Source organism: Marmota marmota, unplaced genomic scaffold, assembly GCF_001458135.2.
Source record: "Marmota marmota marmota unplaced genomic scaffold, marMar, whole genome shotgun sequence".
Lineage (NCBI taxonomy): Eukaryota > Metazoa > Chordata > Mammalia > Rodentia > Sciuridae > Marmota > Marmota marmota.
Window position 1 is genome coordinate 955718 of NW_026000016.1, and position 18492 is coordinate 974209.

The 18492-nt window shown below is 37.1% G+C and overlaps 1 protein-coding gene and 2 long non-coding RNA genes across 17 annotated transcripts in view; 1 reads left to right on the forward strand and 2 right to left on the reverse strand.

The window, feature by feature from the left end:
* The window catches only part of Cacnb2 (calcium voltage-gated channel auxiliary subunit beta 2), a 356004-nt gene that overhangs the window by 22052 nt on the left and 315460 nt on the right, over positions 1 to 18492 (reverse strand). For all 15 annotated transcript variants that reach the window (XM_048809024.1, XM_048809027.1, XM_048809023.1 and 12 more), the window contains 3 exons: positions 9295 to 9417; positions 7580 to 7716; positions 3922 to 3998 (listed from right to left, as the gene is read on the reverse strand). In XM_048809024.1, coding sequence (XP_048664981.1) covers positions 3922 to 3998; positions 7580 to 7716; positions 9295 to 9417 — 337 coding nt within the window. The remainder of the gene's footprint in view (positions 1 to 3921; positions 3999 to 7579; positions 7717 to 9294; positions 9418 to 18492) is intronic.
* On the reverse strand, positions 4131 to 7562 carry LOC125618424. The gene is made up of 2 exons (XR_007349682.1): positions 4602 to 7562; positions 4131 to 4544 (listed from the first exon to the last, which is right to left on the reverse strand). It is a non-coding gene; the product is annotated as an uncharacterized LOC125618424 (long non-coding RNA).
* Positions 7594 to 16579, forward strand: LOC125618425. The gene is made up of 3 exons (XR_007349683.1): positions 7594 to 7736; positions 10567 to 10571; positions 16566 to 16579. It is a non-coding gene; the product is annotated as an uncharacterized LOC125618425 (long non-coding RNA).

An 18492-nucleotide genomic window follows, 5' to 3' on the forward strand; every position in this document is an offset into this window, starting at 1 on the left:
ATGGAAGCACTTAAAAATAAGAGGGTCGACGTTGATATAAGATTTAAAAGCTGAACTCAAGAGTTTATGTTCACAGTAATAACTCAGCAGGGCAGGACTCAGAACCTAGTTCTCCCATCTCAGTGAGTCCATTCTTGTCCCTATACCATGTTGCCCTCCAGTTGAGGTCCCTTCTCAATCTGGGCACACACTTTCAATTCCTTTTGCTTCTTTAAGGGGGTCATGTCTTTGGTATCAGGATTCAGGAGGGTATCACAGAGTTGAGCTCACTAGAAAATTACTTTATGGTTGAGATTAGATCAGGGAGATGAAAAGAAAATTTACTTACCATTGGAAAACACCAATGTCATACATGCTAGCCCTCTAACAGAAACCACAGTACATTCAGATTGAAGGAATGATTTACCATTTGGAACAACAGATTGCTTGATGTTGCAACACATCTACATTCCTGTGACACAAGCTGAATTGATGCTCAAAATAGCCTCTTTTAACCTTCCAAAGAAGGGGACATTATCCGATAGGCATGTTATTTTTCAATTTTTTAGTTATTATGGATTTTAGATCATTCAGCCATTTGAAAATTAGTATCTCATTTAATTGTTCTATTTCATTTGATAAGGTCAAAAACCTGTGATGGAGCGAATACCTGGCACTGTTTGTACAGTGTTACAAATACCAGTTTGGGCTTGCATAATAGATGAGGTGTGGTCTTCTATCAAGGGAAAGTAATAATAAACTAAATTGATTCCACATATTTACTTAGTAAATATGTCTTTCTTTTTACTGTCTATGCATATGGAGTAACTAAAAGGTTCAGTGTGTGGTGTGCCAAGAAAATATAAAATGTGCCCAGGGCTTTGAACCTACCCTGGCTTTTATACCACACTATGATTAACCTTTGCTCATATAGGTATATTTCATTATGGGGCTTATTGAATGGTTATCCTGGGAAGAGTCTGAAAAATAAAGTCTTGAGGAATAATTTTCCTTGAATCCTAAAAAGGAAGACCATTGTTAGTACCTTTCTGGACTAAGGAGACTATAACAGGTCTTAACCAATATTAAATACATTTCCCTTCTGGCCATAGATTTCCACATACTCTTTCTTTTTTTCCACCTTTTATTTGGCTTAGTAAGGCTCCAATCAAGGGACAGTTCCCTCTGAATGCCTTTCTGAAACTGAGGGTGCCCAGTTGGAGGTCAAAGTTGATAGCACTCTGGGATGGCAAAGTTCATGAACTGAATTTTATGCTTTGCCCACTAAACCCTGTCTGCTGTGATCATCAGATGAATTTGTTCTAAAAGGACGAGTGGAAATGCATAAATGTTGTGATGTTGCCCAGATATTTGGCTACCCCCACACACAGCCTGAGTGAGGACTAAAATTTATCTTTATTTCAACACAGGGGCCCCACATCCCAAATAGACAACTTTCCAACTTACTGGTTCTGATTTTTAGTTAACTTAAGTCTAAAACATTAGGGTTTTCTCTATAACACTGATAATTCAAGAACGTGGTCACTTTCAGAACACATCAAAAAGAGAATCTTTTTTTCACAGTTCTGTATAGTATGTTGGATTCACATGGTTCTTCTTTGACTGAGAGATGTTACTGCTTTTTAAATTCAGACCTGTATTTCCAATACCTTGGCAAACATTAATAGTAAGTTGGAAAAAATACTTTGAAAATAGCTTTTTCAGTCCTCCTTAGAGCATTTATGTTTGTATATGTACATACATGTATATACATATATGTATGTAATTATGTACAGAGCCTTGGGAACATTTTTTGAAAGGTAAATTTTGTTTTATCTCAGAACTTGGGTCAAGGTAAGCAGAGATCAAGGGTGATGTGTCTACATACATGTAGGTGTGTGGCGTACTACCCCATTATGCAAATGTGAAGTAGAAAGTTTTCCTTTTCCACCCCCTTGAGAACACCCATGCGTATTTACTTCAGTCAGATGCTTATATTTCCTTGGTCTAGCAATGATTGAGGGGAATTATAGATAGGGCCTCTGATAAACAAAAAGATGAAATTATAGGCCAATCCAAACTTGATAATTGGGGCAGTTGTCCTTGGAACTTCTCTCTAAAATTTTCTGAAGGTTTACCTTAGATCTACTGAACTATTGATGTAAAAATTACCACAGAGAAGATATGCTTATTATACATTTCACAGTTGATCACATCTCCAGGCCAGTCAGTCACAGTATTTTATTCTCTTGGTATTCAGAGAAGTTATTCCAAAGTCTTGTGTCTGTATAAAATTTTGGTGAAGTTTAAAGTTATCTTTATTTTATCACACTCTTCATGGAACTTATTTTTAGTAATGATAAACATTTGACTATAAAATGAAATTTTATTTTACATATACGCTAACTTATTCTCCAAAATGCACGCACTGGTTTTTATTATATGGCTAAAATGATTAGATGGCTACAGCCTGGTTAGAGGAAATGAAAGACCTGTACTGGCCAACAGAAGAGGGGCTTTATCACAATGTGATGTAGCATTTTTCCATCTTAGGAGCCTAGTAGCAGTCCTCAGGAATCCTGAAGACATTCTTTTACATATATAGGAAATGTATGAGTCCATGTAGAAATCTGTGCAGCTTCACACATTTGAGTGGAACAGGATTAGGTTCCTTTTCTCTGTGCATTCAGGGAAGACCTTCTCCCCAATGATCAAGGGAAGATACAAGCCTCACATAATAATTACAGTAGTTTAATCTTCACTTTAACCACACTGTTACTTCATTTTGAACATCTTAGAATTACTGCAAGTTATAAGCTCATTGTTTTTGAAATCAATATGTATCCTAATTTCTCATTGTGCTCAGAATTTGCTCACTTAAAAAGAAGTCTGTAGTTTTTGCTAAATCTCTGGTTTCTAAAAGCTATCCACATTCAGGAACTTGGTATGATTATTAGTAATAGAAGAATCCTGTTCTTAAGACACTGTAGTCATAGTGCCGCTAGTTTCTTACTTTTCTCTAGATGCATAATTCTCTTTATGATTTTTTTCTCATTTCCAGCTTCTTGGAAATCATACATACACAAGATCATTTTGCCCTAACACTCTGGCAGCCAATCCTTACAATCCTACTGACCCCCAGTTATGTCATATAGAAAACCGAGGCACTGATTATGAGCTTTCATGCTAAGACAGTGAGTATTCTATTTATATAGAAATCTAAGCTCTACTCAAAATGCTAGAGTTGCCATATAAAACAAATACACTTAAATTTGATTTCCAGATAAAAACAATTTTTTAGTTTAAGTAGGATCCATAAATTTTCAGTGTTAAGTATTTCCCATGAAATACATTCTTAGACTAAAGATTATTTTTGTTTACTTGAAATATTCAGCTTTAAATGCTGTCCTTTATTTTGTTTAGCACTCATAAGAATAAATCCATTGCTTTGGATAAAATAAGTAGTGTCACTCTGCCCACAAGAGTTTTTGTTGATATTTCTGTGCATTGTCTAAGTCTTCCACAGAGCCTGTCTAGTGTTTCTTCTGAGAAACTGATCACTCCATCTTCACTTGATTGTCCATTCCTTACTCTATTCTAAAGTTTGAATGCCGTGTTCTCTTTTTATTTAATTATGAAGCCTACAACTCACACTATACTGTGATAGTTGGCGGGCATTCACTTCTTTATTGCTATGGTCATCTACAGTAAGTCAGTAAATTGACAACACTTTTTTTTTTTCACCCAAAGCCAGAAAAAGTTCTCCGAACTCTTCCTAACTCCACAAGTTAGTTTTTTATTTAGTTAGTTTTGATTTCTGATATATCTTAGCATTTGTAGGATTGACAGAGTGATTCAGTGTATGTGAATTCATGAAACTAGATCAGACTGGGGGAAGCATGAAATGCAGTATATACTGTTCAGCACTTATCACCTACTTACCAGATGATGGAGGTGTAGATTTTCTGGAACTAGGAACAATGTCACCCAAACTGGATGAAGAATTTCCTCCTGATTTACTGAAGTAAAGCAAAAACTCATATTAAATCTGACACTTATTTCAGATTCTAAAACATCCATACTACTTAATAGACATGCTACTTGATTGTATTTTTATTGAACTTTAAAATGTATTTTCTTTTCTTTTTTTCTTTTTAACAAGAATGCGAACAGTAATTTCCTGGTGGAGATTCTGGAGTACTTGAAACGATTATGTGATGGTCTCTGTTCACATTTTCAAATCCGAGTTTTAATTTTAAAAAGCCCTGAGAGAATAGAAGCAAACTAGGATAATTTCTGCAGGCTTCAGGTTCTCTACCCAGATCAGAAGTGACTAAACAGCAGAGATTTCCTCTGCCTTTTTTTTTTTTTTTAAATTTGGAGGCCTTCTGAGTTAGTGAATACAAAGAATATTAACACTAACACCCAAGTTGAATGTTTTCTTCTTGTTTAGTTCCAGCTCCTTTGTCTTAGCTTCATTATTTTTACTATACTAAGATTCAAAGTACTCAAGCCTTCATGGGCAACCTATAAAAGTAAAACAAAGCAATTTTAAAGCTTCTAACCTTTAAGGATTATACAACCTATAAAAGTAAAACAAAGCAATTTTAAAGCTTGCTAACCTTTCACATGAAGAAATGTGAAACAGAGTACTTTATGGTTTAATCAGCAGTTAGTACCCAGAACATTTCATAAGCATAGCTAACATGGAGAATTAAACTGGGTTAATTTAGGAAGATCTGAAGAGCATATACTTGAAAAACCACCAAATTTTAAAATTTGATAGAAGATACATTTCTGCGTCTTAGAACCTTTGGAGCTAATATTAAAACAATAGCATTGGCTGCGTGGTGGCTCACGCCTGTAATCCCAGTGGCTCGGGAGTTGAGGCAGGAGGATCACAAGTTCAAAGTTAGCATCAGCAAAAGCAAGGTGCTGAGCAACTCAGTGAGACCTTGTCTCTAAATAAAATACAAAATAGGGCTGGGGACGTGGCTCAGTGGTTGAGTGCCCCTGAGTTCAATCCCTAGTACCAAATAAAAAAGCATTTATGGTTTTCATCAGTGTACAAGAATGGAAATAATAAAGTTACTCAGCTTCACAAATGAAGATGGCAAGCAGCATCTTTTTCTTTAAATATTTTTAGTTGTAGATGGACACAGTACCTTTATTTTATTTATGTATTTTTTAATGTGGTGCTAAGGATTGAACCCAATGCCTCATATGTGCGAGGCAAGCACTCTACAGCTGAGCCACTTCAGCCTGACAAGGAATACCTTAAAAGGGAGGGGAGGGGAGGGGGAGATAGGGAGAGCAGCAGGATACGACAGACACTAGTATTGCTGTATTATGTACGTGGCTGTATAACCAATGTGATCCTGCATTCTGTACACGTGGAAAAATGAGAATTCATACCCCATTTTAATCAAATGTATGATATGTCAAGATTATTGTATTGTCTTGATCAACTAATAGAAAATAAAGAGGACACAGAATTTGGTCAAAATGATCCCATTGCTTAATGTTTATTATGCATGAGCAAGAATCTAGTTGAAAGAATTCGTCACAGTGTCTATGCATCAAAGGGCAATATTCACTCAGTGAATATTAATATGAAATCTAAGCAACAGTAAATAGTAGTAAAAACTGAATTATTGCTGTTATTCTAGCATTTTCATATATAAAATAAACATGACATCAAAAACCTATTAAACAACTACAAGGAGGGCTCTACATCTATTTTAAGGTTTTTAAGAGATACTCCTATATATTTAATAAGTAACCAGACAGTATGTAAAATTAGTAAGAAGTGGTATTTATAGAGGCAGTTTCTGGCAGTTATGTAAGGACACCTATTACCAGAACCAAAACATTTTTTCCATAAGTTTATTGTTTTTTTTTCTAAAATACTAAGTCTAATTTCAGTTTAAGCGTGGGTTTATTTTACATTCTTTTTGCAGTTTAATAGTCAAAATATTATTTCAGCTCTGTAGAATTTTGACAGATAATCCTCAGTTAAAATGTCAAGGATGCAGATTTGCCCTTAACTTTTTGGGGGGTGGGTGGGGAAGGGTACAGGGAATTGAACTCAGGGGCACTCAACCGCTGAGCCACATCCCCAGCCCTATATTGTATTTTATTTAGAGACAGGGTCTCACTGAGTTGCTCAGCACCTAGCTTTTGCTGAGGTTGGCTTTGAACTCATGATCCTCCCGCCTTAGTCTCCTAAACCACTGGATTATAGGTATGTGCCACAGCACCCAGCTGGTCCTTAACTTTTACTTGTATAAAAAATGCCAAATTTGTAAACCAAATTTGTCCGTTTTTATAATTTACTGGAATTTTGTAAGTATGTAAGACTCTGTCTTAATTTTTTTTTTTTAATGTTAGGAGACAAATGAAAAAACCTACAAAGGCAGGAAGTGTTTTTACCCACTTAGTCAAGTTTGTGTTTAGAGATGGGGCTGAATCCTGACAACTAAAGGAAAGAGTATACTTCTATCTGAAAAGTTAACCCTGGAATTAGTTTTAAGATGCTATGAACTTGACAGTTGTAAATACTACTTAATGAGGATAGCTATTCCAAACTGACACATTCCATTTCATTTGTTGATACTTGGGGAAAAAAAATCCTTGCTGACATTTAAAATATTATCATTGGGCTGGGGATGTGGCTCAAGCGGTAGCGCGCTCGCCTGGCATGCGTGCGGCCCGGGTTCGATCCTCAGCACCACATACAAACAAAGATGTTGTGTCCGCCGAAAACTAAAAAATAAATATTAAAAAATTCTCTCTCTAAAAAAATAAAAAAATATATTATCATTAACAAAGGAATTTGCATCATCATATGAACAAACAAGATATAAAGCAGAGAAAAACAGAAACCAAGCTGTCCAGATTGAACTAAAGTCTTGCCTGTAGCCCATCCTTCATGTGGGGAGAAGCTTGTCATGTCCTTGGACTTGTCTGCATAGGTTTCAGTTTAAAATTCACCACCTGTCTGAGCAGCCCCCTAATGAGTCGTCCAGTGAAGGGTAAATAACCTCAAGCCTGCTAGGAAGGATTATTCAGCCCCAGCCGATTACATAATTCTACATAATTGCTATCTGCAAAGGCAATTTTAACTTGTTTCATACTTAGTATCTCTTTAAATATTTAACAGTGGATAGAACTGAAAATTGAGTTTCTTAGGTGAAAATGAAACTAACAGATGACAAGAACTGCTATTTGCCAATCATGTCTGAGACTGTCATCTCTAAAACATCTCCCTGCCATGCCAGGCAGCTAAAGACACTCGGATTAGTCACCACGGCTGCTCTGTGCCAGAGTATTTTCAGCGAATGATTAGGACTTCAGATTTCCTCTGCACTGAAGCTAGAATTTAATACTGTATGACCTTAGCTATTTTCATTAATGATCATATTTAACTTTAGTTCTCTTCCAAATGGGATGAAGTTTTTAAAATACAGTATTTATGCTATCAATAGACCATATCACCAGGCTACTTTCAAATACATAATGAAGACTGTAGAAAACAAACAGTATATATATGATGTTATACTCTGAACTTTTGCACAAACTCTTGACATTTTTCTCATACCTGGAGTAGAATTTCCCTTGCTTGGCTCTCTGCTCATGCTGTAGCCTCATGTTTTCTAGTTTAACTGGGCTTGGAATGAATCCGATTTCACAGCCTTCTTTAACCAGTCGCCCTATCCACCAGTCATTATTAAATTTCTAAACACAAAATCAGAAATGTTAAAATCAGAAGTTCAAATCTTAGAATCCTTTTTCTTCCACATTAACCATTTTCAATGGAGAGAGAATGTGACAATTACAATGAACTATGCCTCAAATATCATAACTCAAGAAACCCTTAGGTTCATGGGTTTAATGCGTTTGGTGTGTTCAGCAGTCCATTAAAGGCTTTATGCTTTCTTCTTTTGCCCAGTGCTACCTTTACGATGGGGTAGAATTCCGTCACAGTTGCTGTTATCACCATGAGTAGGACAGGCTCTCTAGGTTCAGAGATTAATAGCTCTTCCTAGTAAAAGACCATCAGGAACTAGGAAGAGTGAGAGATTTTTCCCTTAAATAATCAGATTAACTAGAAGAATTAAGAGTGAGAGATAAATACAGGAATCTATCTGAAATATTTTGTGTTTGTAAAACTGCACAAAGGTAAATTTTGCTAACAGAATTCACACATGATTTTTCTTTATGTTGATGCTGATACTTTATCTCCTATAGGTAGAATATTTATCTTTAGTCTGTGTAATTTGATTTCATTTTCCTCAACTGAGTAAGTCTATTCTGGAACACTTAAAAAAAAAGAATATTCATTGTTTTCTTTTTCTTTCCATGGTAGAAAGAGATTCTCCTCTGAGCACTATCCATCAAGAGGAGACATTGTGTTACTCTAATTTCTTGTTACAGTGAGGTTCTAGGCATACTACCACTGTCTTTTTTATATAACCAATATTTTATATCTCTTTTATGTTACTGAAATGATTTTTAATTGGCAGTTATTACCTCTTTATAATGTTTAGTACATTGATAAGTTAAATTTACATATGTAAAGTATTACACTATGACATATGTAAAGTGCTCCAATTGTAAATCCCTCCAGATCCAAGAAAAATATCATGTGCACACACAGAATATTATATAGGGGGACTTTCTGTCACTTAATATAATGTCCCACATAGCAGGCATTTCATACATGTTGAGACCAAACAAAATTTAAACATAAGGATGAATTGTTCCAATTTGCACATTATATTGTTATTAACTGACAGGTAGAGACATATGGCATAGAGGAAAATAATTTTCCTAATATCTCTTTCTTGCCTCACTGGCTGCAACTTCTACCATTCTCCCTTTTACTGCAGAAATTTAGCACTCAAGGAGGAAAAAGGGCACCGGTAGTCTGAGTTTAGATATTGTGAGCAGAGAAGAGGAGTCATGAATTCTGGAAATTATTAAACCTTCCCCAGATGGCTAAACTAAGAGACATCAGGAAAAACTACACGTAGTCAAGGTTAAACCTTAAAAGAAAAAGTAAAGGTTAAGCATAAAAAAGGATCATTTACTGTAACAGAGCCCAAGGGAGCCCTGAAGTTATTGCCAGAAGCCCAAGATTCCTTTCCACTTTAAAAATGTACATTTATATCAGAAAAACTTGAGGGTCACTGATTCAGTGTATGTTATACAACTGCAGCTATATACTCAGGCTATTTCACAATAATAAGAAATGAAAAATGATGTTTCAAGGTGAAAAATTAAACTGATAGAAATTAAAATTATTTCCTTTACCTCCTTAACATGCAGAAAATCTTTTGCTTCAAACGAAATGGCCATGCCTGGCACTGGAACATCATCTTCATGGGCTGCACTATAGCTGACGTTTGTCCGAACTGCAAATGCAACGGGTTTTGTCTAAGGAAGAAAAGGAAAAAAAAAATTAGGAAAGAAACAATCGGTCCCCTCCAATCTTCCCCATCAAATAAAAGACACAATGAAAAACTGTTGCAGGGCTGGGGATGTGGCTCAAGCCATAGCGCGCTTGCCTGGCATGCGCGGGGCACTGGGTTCGATCCTTGGCACCACATAAAATAAAGATGTTGTGTCCACCGAAAACTAAAAAAATGAATATTAAAAACAATTCATTCTCTCTCTCTCTCTCTCTCTCTCTCGCTCTCTCGCTCTCTCTTTTTCTTACAGAAACTGTTGCAATCATTTTCTTCCCCATTTGTTCTTTATCACATTACAACTTGTTTGTATCCCCAATACATGAAATAGTTCTCAGCTATATACCATCCATTTCTGAACTAGAAAAAGGCCATTGTTCTCTTTGAAAGCACTGCAAGTATTAAAGGTAAAGATGATCTGAAATGAGTGTTTACAGAATAACAGCTTGTAGTAATTGGACATCAGGAATCACAAACAGGAATACAAATGCCTAGTTTTTAGTTTGGGAACTGGAAAAGACAGAGTTTGCCTCCCTACCCCTACTTTAAAACATCTAATATAATTAATCAGTAAAGACATGATTTCTAAAGACATAATATTTTGACAAAAAAAAAGGATCAGCGAATATATGTAACAACTTTAACAGTATTATTCATGCTACCAGGGAATTTTGAAAGTGGTGACCTTTTATTCTCTTTTCCCCCTTGAGTTCACTCTGCCACTAAAGATAACATTAAGTCATCCTTCATTATTTGATGTCTTGAGAATTCTCAGATAAGCAAGTACTGATGATAGAGGGCAAATGCTTATCCTCAAGATGAACAAAGTAAGCAAGCTCTGAAAGGATGAAAAAAGGGTATTGTTCTAACTGGTATCTGTATTTCACATTATGGACAAGTGGATGTCTTCTGAACAGTTTTGCCCTACTCAACCAGTGCCCATCTGGACCTGCCAGGAAGGACAAGGGAGAGTCAAAGTGGAGATCTGGCTTTATTTCCGAAAAATCCACAGTTAATCTGTGCTGTTACTGTCTGTGTTGGGGACTAAGCTAAGAGTCCTACTCAGGTCCACTCATAGTTTGCACAGTAGGAATAGAGGACCACACTCTGGATATAGGCACAGTAGACAAAAAGTGAATTGAAATATCTGACAAGCCAATTTTTGGTATCCATTACGGATTTTAATGATACAAGGGCTACTACTCCTTAAGTGAAAATTTAAAATACATGCCTATATATGTGTGTATATTTTTTTAATTTGTAAAAATAAGTATCACCCATAGTTCTACCACTGAAAATATTTTTAAATTTTTTTTAGTTGTAAATGGATCTTTTATTTTATTTATTTATTTATATGTGGTGCTAAGGATTGAACCCAGGGCCTCACACATGCCAGGCAAGTGGTCTACCACTGAGCCACAACTCCAGCCCGCTGAAAATCCTTGATAGCATGATGTTACTTCCATTTTTTCTTGGAATTTTCCTAAATATGTAAATTTTATTCCCAGAACAATAATCATAATATATTTCATTTTTATCTATAAGTAAATGTTTCCCCACGTTTATTCCTCCTCTACTAAGGCCCAGCATAAATCACTTCCTTAGTACCATCACTATCTTTAGACTGAAATAATTAGCACCTCATAGAAATTAGTGGATCTAACTGATTTTTGTGGCATAATCATTTTGAGGTCAGTAGCCATTTATATTCTCTCTCTCCCCACTCGCACCCCCTATCCCTAAAAAGGAAAGCAATGTCCTGAAAGGCAAGAACAGAAAGAAGTCAAGAAACCTTGGCCCAACAGAGGCCTCCTAGGTACACAGAACAGAGGGGATTGTGGTAATAGATTGACAACTGCAGGTCACAAAAGGACCCATGAGGTGTTCTAGACCTTGAGGGAAGCAAAGCCCCTGCAGACCCCAAGACCAAAAGTGAAACCTGTGATAAAACTGTCCCTCCCCCCACCCTCTATTCCAGGGTCTTCCAGGTTTGTCTGGATGGCTGGAGGAAGAGGAAAGAAAGAAGAAAGGAATGAGGCAGAGGTATAAAAAGAAACACTCTTGAGGAGGGAATGAGACAGTCAGCCCCCCAACCCCACTACAACAACTAATGGCTTGTTAGCTATTATGAGTATTTATGAGTTTTACTAACCTCTCACTTGCTCACTCTAAAACCATCGGATCAGCCTCAAAAGTCAGGTGCATCAGTAAAGCCAGGAAATCCTCACTGGGACTCTCATGACAAAGGACAATGGTGGAGGAGTCACCAAAATAGCAAATTCCCAGTCTCTTAACCTGTTGCTCACATAATTTATTTCCTTCCCCCACCCCACATATGTGTTGTCCTGACAGCTGCAGGACATTCTTAGCCCAAGGCAAAGAAGATTCCACTGGGAGAGATGTAACATTTGGCTCCAAACTGACTGCGCTCCTTCAAGGTTAATGTGTGTGCACAGTGTCCACAAAGAAAACACCTTGGAGATGTGCTCAAAGCCAGTTAAAATTCCTAGATTCTAGTCTATCCCTGTGTCCCATCCATGGGAATAAAAACTAGCTCCCTTCTTTGTTGGAGGTCAGTTTGATACTCTCGTCAATGCTGTGTCTCCTGCACAAGAAAGATGAAAGAAGTACCAGTAAGAGTCTTGTTCCTCAAAAACAAAGGAAGGAAAGGAAAAAGGAAAAGAAAAAGGAAAGTAGAAAGGAAAGGAAAGGAGGAATAAAGAAAGCCCAATCAATAAATGGGCCAAGGAACTGGACAGACACTTCTCAGAAGAGGATATGCAATCAATCAATAAATATATTAAAAAATGCTCATCATCTTTAGCAATCAGAGAAATGCAAATCAAAACTACTCTAAGATATCATCTCACTCCAGTCAGAATGGCAGCTATTAAGAACACAACAATAAGTGTTGGTGAGGATGTGGGAGAAAAGGCACACTCATACACTGCTGGTGGGACTGTAAATTGGTGCAGCCAATATGGAAAGCAGTATGGAGATTCCTTGGAAAGCTGGGAATGGAACCACCTTTTGACCCAGCTATCCCACTCCTCGGTTTATACCCAAAGGACTTAAAAACAGCATTACTATAGGGACACCAGCCACATCAATGTTTATAGCAGCACAATTCACAATAGCTAAACTGTGGAACCAACCTAGATGCCCTTTAGTAGATGAATGGGTTAAGAAAATGTGGTATAGACTGCAATCTGTACACGTGGGAAAAATAAGAATTCATACCCCATTTGAATCAAATGTATGATATATGATATGTCAAGATCATTGTAATGAAAAAAAGATCATTGTAATGCTTTCAGCAATAATAAAAAAAGAAAATGTGATATATATATATATATACACACACACACACACACACACACACACACACAATGGAATATTACTCAGCAATAAAAAAGAATAAAATCATGGCATTTGCAGGTAAATGGATGGAGTTGGAGAATATAATGCTAAGTGAAATTAGCCAGTCCCCAAAACAAATGCCGAATGTTTTCTCTCATACAAGGAGGCTGACTCATGGTGGGGTAGGGAGGGGGAGCATGGGAGGAATAGATGAACTCTAGATAGGGCAGAGGGGTGGGAGGGGAAGGGAAGAGGCCATGGGGGTAAAAAACAATGATGGAATGAGATGTACATTATTACCCTAAGTACATATATGAAGACACAAATGGTGTGAATATACTTTATACACAACCAGAGATAATAAAAATGTGCTCTATATGTATAATATGAATTATAATGAATTCTGCTGTCATGTATAACAAATTAGAATAAAAAATAAATTTTAAAAAATGTAAAAAAAAATTTTAAAAAAGAGTCCTGTTCCAGTTGAAATTGTACCTTTATCTGATTGTAATGATTCAGAACACAAGAACCCACCAATCCTGTAACAAATGTGGTCACTAATACCACTTTCATTTAACTCCTTTAGTAGCAAAAGGACTTTATTCTCACATCAGTATCACAACTTGAGTCTACTTTTGCTGTCTCCTTCGACTTAGATTCCTTATAACTTGTTTTGTGGCTGTGGAGGAACAGGCACCTGAGGTCAAGGTGGACTATTATACTAGTTTTTGCTTCTCCTTGCCTCATACCATGGTAAAATACAACTGATTTCTTTCCCTGCTTTGGGTACCTTCTCTTTGTCAGGTGGGCATGCGCTACATAGCAATATGCAGTCATATGCAGTAGTCATTCATTCTCTCCTGTAACAGTGTTGGATATACTGGCTCAATACACTGCAGTATCAGGATTCGTTAGCGTCCATCTGGGTGGCTCAACTGTAGAAGCTCACATAGTTCTACTTGATGTATGACTTTTAGGGTGGGCTTCTTCTGATAGATGATCATACTTAGTCATAAACAGAACAATTTAGTCACCTTAAAAATGCTCTGAAGACCTAGAATGCCTGGCTTCACCACCTTCCTTCCCACCTGGACTCCAATTCTAATAACATTTGGTCTGAAGACCTGAAAGGATGATCCAGAAACATGTATTCAGAAACATCTATCCAACTTTCCAAGTTCTAGATGCTTCTGCTGACTCAGGCTTTGTAACCCCTACCTTCAGGCCTTAATCATACTGCCATATGCTCCATTTTTTCTACAGATGCCGGACCAGTCATTAACAGATGTGTATGTGAGAGGGCCCGTCTGGCATGTCCATGAGGGTATCTGTGGACAGCTGTGTGCATCCAGGACTTGTTTTTTCTCACATCCAAAGGAAGCTCTGTTAGCTCTTCAGAGGCCTGGCCTATGGAAGCCTGTCAAAGATGTATTATAACAGGAGCAGTTTTATTTGCTCACAACCTTCTAGAACCACTAAGACTTTGTCGGTTTAAAAAGCTATCATTATAAAGAGAATACAATTAACTTTAAAAATATCTCTGATCGTGAAGTAAAATAAACAGATTAGCACAAATTCATGGTTCTATTTCTAGCTTTCTTTCTAAACAATAACTCAACAAGTAGTGAAACTAATAATTTGAATGAATACTACATAATGTTTAAGTTTACTAAAAAATGTGCAAGTAGCAGAATATCTACCATTAAAAAATCAAAGTGAAGCCAGGCGTGATGGTGCAACATCTGTAATCCCAGTTTCTCAGAGGCTTAGGCAGGAGGATTACAAATTCTAGGCCAGCCTCAGCAACTTGGGAAGACCCTCAGTAACTTAGCTACACCCTGTCTCAAAATAAAAGATAACAAAGACAGAGGATGCAGGTTAGTGGTAAAGAACCCCTGGGATCAAGTACAGTATTTAAAAAAAAAAAAAAAAACCTAAGTGAAATTCACTTAAAAATAAATTTCTGATCATGATGAATAGATGATTTACAGGCCAGGCCCAGTGGCGCACACCTGTCATCCCAGTGGCTCAGGAGGCTGAGGCTGAAGAATTATGAGTTCAAAGCCAGTCTCAATAAGTTAGCAATGCGCTAAGCAACTTAGTGAGACTCTGTCTTTAAATAAAATATTAAACTGGCTAGGGATGTGGCTCAGTGATTAAGTGACCCTGGTTTCAATCCCCAGTATTTAAAAAAAAAAAGTGTCCCATGTGTTGATTTCTTAATTTCTTATTACAGTGATTTACTATACTATTCGAAATAGCAAAGCATGCATTCTCATTTTCTTTATTAAACAATATAAAAGAAACAATATAAAATTATATTATATATATATTGGATTTGTCTTAAATATTAACTACTCCCAACTTGCAATCTTTTTGAGATACATTTTAAAAATATTACCCCAATACTATTAAACAATAGAAAAGAGGTTTTAAAAAAATCTAAGATTTTAACACTTATTTTATTGTGGTATATCATGACTTCTTATAAATTTTACTCTATACTTCTAAAATTTTACTCTATTGTATTTTTCCCTAAAACAGTCATATCCTTTTGAACTGCTAATTGCAGCACAATCTAAATCTATCACATAACTGAGACAGTGTCTTTCTAAATTGCCAAGTCTGGCCTAGAAATTGTAATACTCTTGCTATAGCCTTCCAAATTGCTGGAATTACAGGCTTGTCTCATGGTATTTGACCAGGATTTTTGATTATCACAAGTTGCAAAATGGTACTGAAAAGTTGTAGAGAAGAACTCTTGTCTCAAAAATAAAATTAAAAAAGGGTTAAAGATGTAGCTAAGAGTTGAATGCCCCCGGATTCAATCCACAATACAGGAAAAAAAAATCCTTGTAATATAGGAAATATTTCAATTTTATTTTATCCCAGGTAGATAGGCAAAAATTTCTAGAATGTGTTGTGAAAAATCTTACCTGGAGTCCTGCCAGTCATTGAACTTTCAAAAATCTTTGCTTTATTGATTACAAATGATCAAAGGCAGTTTTATAATTCTTCTGATGGCAGAACATTAAATCATAGGGATAAAAAGAATGTAACAATTACTTTTGTAACCTGATAACTAAACACTGAGTCAGACTGAATAAGCAGATAATCACAAAAATATCATAAGATAAAAAATTATACATGCTGCTAACTGATTTGAGAAATCCAAATGTCTTCTCCAGAATTCCTTTAACTAATATTTATTGTATATGCTGTAACTGTCTCAACTCCCTGCCCTCACGCAACCTGTAGAAGAGATACTGTAAGTGATATAATTTCTAATAACAAAGAAAGTAAACTAAAGTGATGTGAATAGAGAGTAACCATGGAGAAGAGTGGACAGGCAACATGAAATGGAGTGGTAGGGAAAACCTCCTTTACATTCTCCTGTGAATCCATCCATCAATTCATTCATTCACGCAGCAAGTCACTCATTACTTATACATGGGACACTGTTTGGGCCAAGTTTGAAATACATCAGTGAATGATTGATAGCAATAGATTCCCTGCCCTCTAGAGCTTATATTCTACAGGGGATAGGCTGATCATAAAAAAATAGGCATGACAAGCAAATGCAGCATATAACATGTTAGAAGGCCATAAGTGTTGTTGAAAAAATGATGAAGAGAAACACAGTACGGAAATTTAGGGTGCAAGGTGAGAAAGGAAGTGTAATTTTAAATGAGGAGTCCAGGCAGAATGCATCAAGGATATTTGAAGAAAAGTGCAAAGGTGAGGAAATGCAAGCATCTGAACTCCAGGCAGAAGGGACAGCCACTGCGGAATGTGTACAGTTGGAGCAGGACAGCTGAGTTTGCTTCTGAATGGCTGAAGCGGAGAGAGCCAGGGATGGGAGTAAAAGATGACAGTAAGAGCTCTCAGGTCACAGACAAGACGTCTGGCATTTTTTTCCAAGTGAGATGAGAAGTAGCTAGAGGCTTTCCAGCAGAGAAGTGATTTGGGCTGACATGTTGACAGGACTAAGGGGACTATGAAGTTGAAGAGGGACCTGATGGGCAGGAGTGGAAACAGATTGCAGGTATAGAGGCTACCACAGTAATCCAGGTGTAGAAATGATGGTCACTCAAGGCAGAGGCAACGGAGTAGTGAAAAATGGTGGGGCTATAGATACAGTTTGAAGATAGAATCAACAGGATTTTCTCAGACTTGATGTGAGTGTGAGTGTCAAAGATGTTGTCACATGTTTTGGGTCTGAGCAATCTGAAGGATTACCCATCAAGGGAGGTGGAAGGTTCTAGATGATGATGAGGCAAACATCAGAAGCTTTGTTTTGAACCAAAAAGAGATTGTATACAACATCTATGTAGAGCGTGGAAGAGTCCTCAAAGTGAAAGTTTGGGAGAAAAATCTGGGCTACAGACAGAAGGTTCTAAGTCTTAGGCATAGTGATGACATTTAAAGTCACGAGTCTGCTTGAGATCTCCAAGGAAACAAGCACACATAGGAGCCCTGCAGCTAGCAAGAGAGGCTCAGAAGGCTCAGCTGTAAGGAGAATGACTGTGTAGATTAGGAAAGACAGTGTTCCAAATAGCAGAAAGCAATCAGCTGGGTCAAATACTACTAAAAGGTTGAAAAGATGAAGGCCTAGAACTGCCACATCAACTTGACAAACCAGAAGTGACTGTTGATTCAGAGGAAAGCCAAGTCAGCAGCTAGCAGGGAATGAAAGACCTCCTTTTCCTGGAGTGAAAAGAGAAGGAGGAAAACTGAACTCAGTGGGTATAGGAGGAGAAAGATCTGGAGTAGTAAATGGCAGGGGAAGTGTTGTAACATTTTTTTTTTTCTTTTACAGTAGGAAAAACATAAAACAGCTTATTTTTATGCTGATGAGGATGATCCAGTAGAGAAGGGAAACATGATACATGAAAGAGAGGACAGAATTGTCAAAGCAGTGGTCCTGCTGCGACAGGAGGAAGCAGTAGGACCCAGTGCACAGGTCAAGGACCAGGTCTTAGGGGGAGGCAGAGCATACAAGCACAGATGGTCATCACTGAGTGACTGGTAGGCCATCATCTTCTAATTGTTTTTAGTGTCTCTGCAAAACAGGAAGGTGGAATTGAAGTCAGGGAAGATGATATTAGGCACGGGAGGAGACAGGAGGTGAGACAATACAGACTTGTAAGAATGTGGAAGATTAAATGGACTGGTGAATTACGGTTGGCTAGCCTGGCAGCAGCAGAGGCCCCCGGGGAAGAGGCAAGGTCATGGATTTATAGTAAGATAGTCATGTCGTGCTAGAATACAATGAACATCATCACACAGGTAATGGAGTTAAAAGCATAATCTCTCACTAAGATAACATGGCTGGAAAACCACCTTTTCCTATTTCACTTTGAATTTTCTACAAATATATTCTTTCTGTGTTTGAGGGCATTTTTATCTATTTCCCTCGATTGATTTCTGAAGTAGGTTATTAACCCCTTTCAAGTGAGTTATTTATACTCCTATTTGCTTTTTATCCCAGCCTCCAAGTATTTCCTATAGTGCTAGATGTGCATTAGTAACTGATATAGGAATCAATTAAGGAATTGATTCCTTTCTGTTAGAAGAACTGAGTGTTAGGCACCAATTCAGTAACTACTCTGTGCAAAGCTCTGGGACAAATGGCAAAAATCACCATAAAAATCAGGTTGGTCTGCTCAGGATTTTGTCT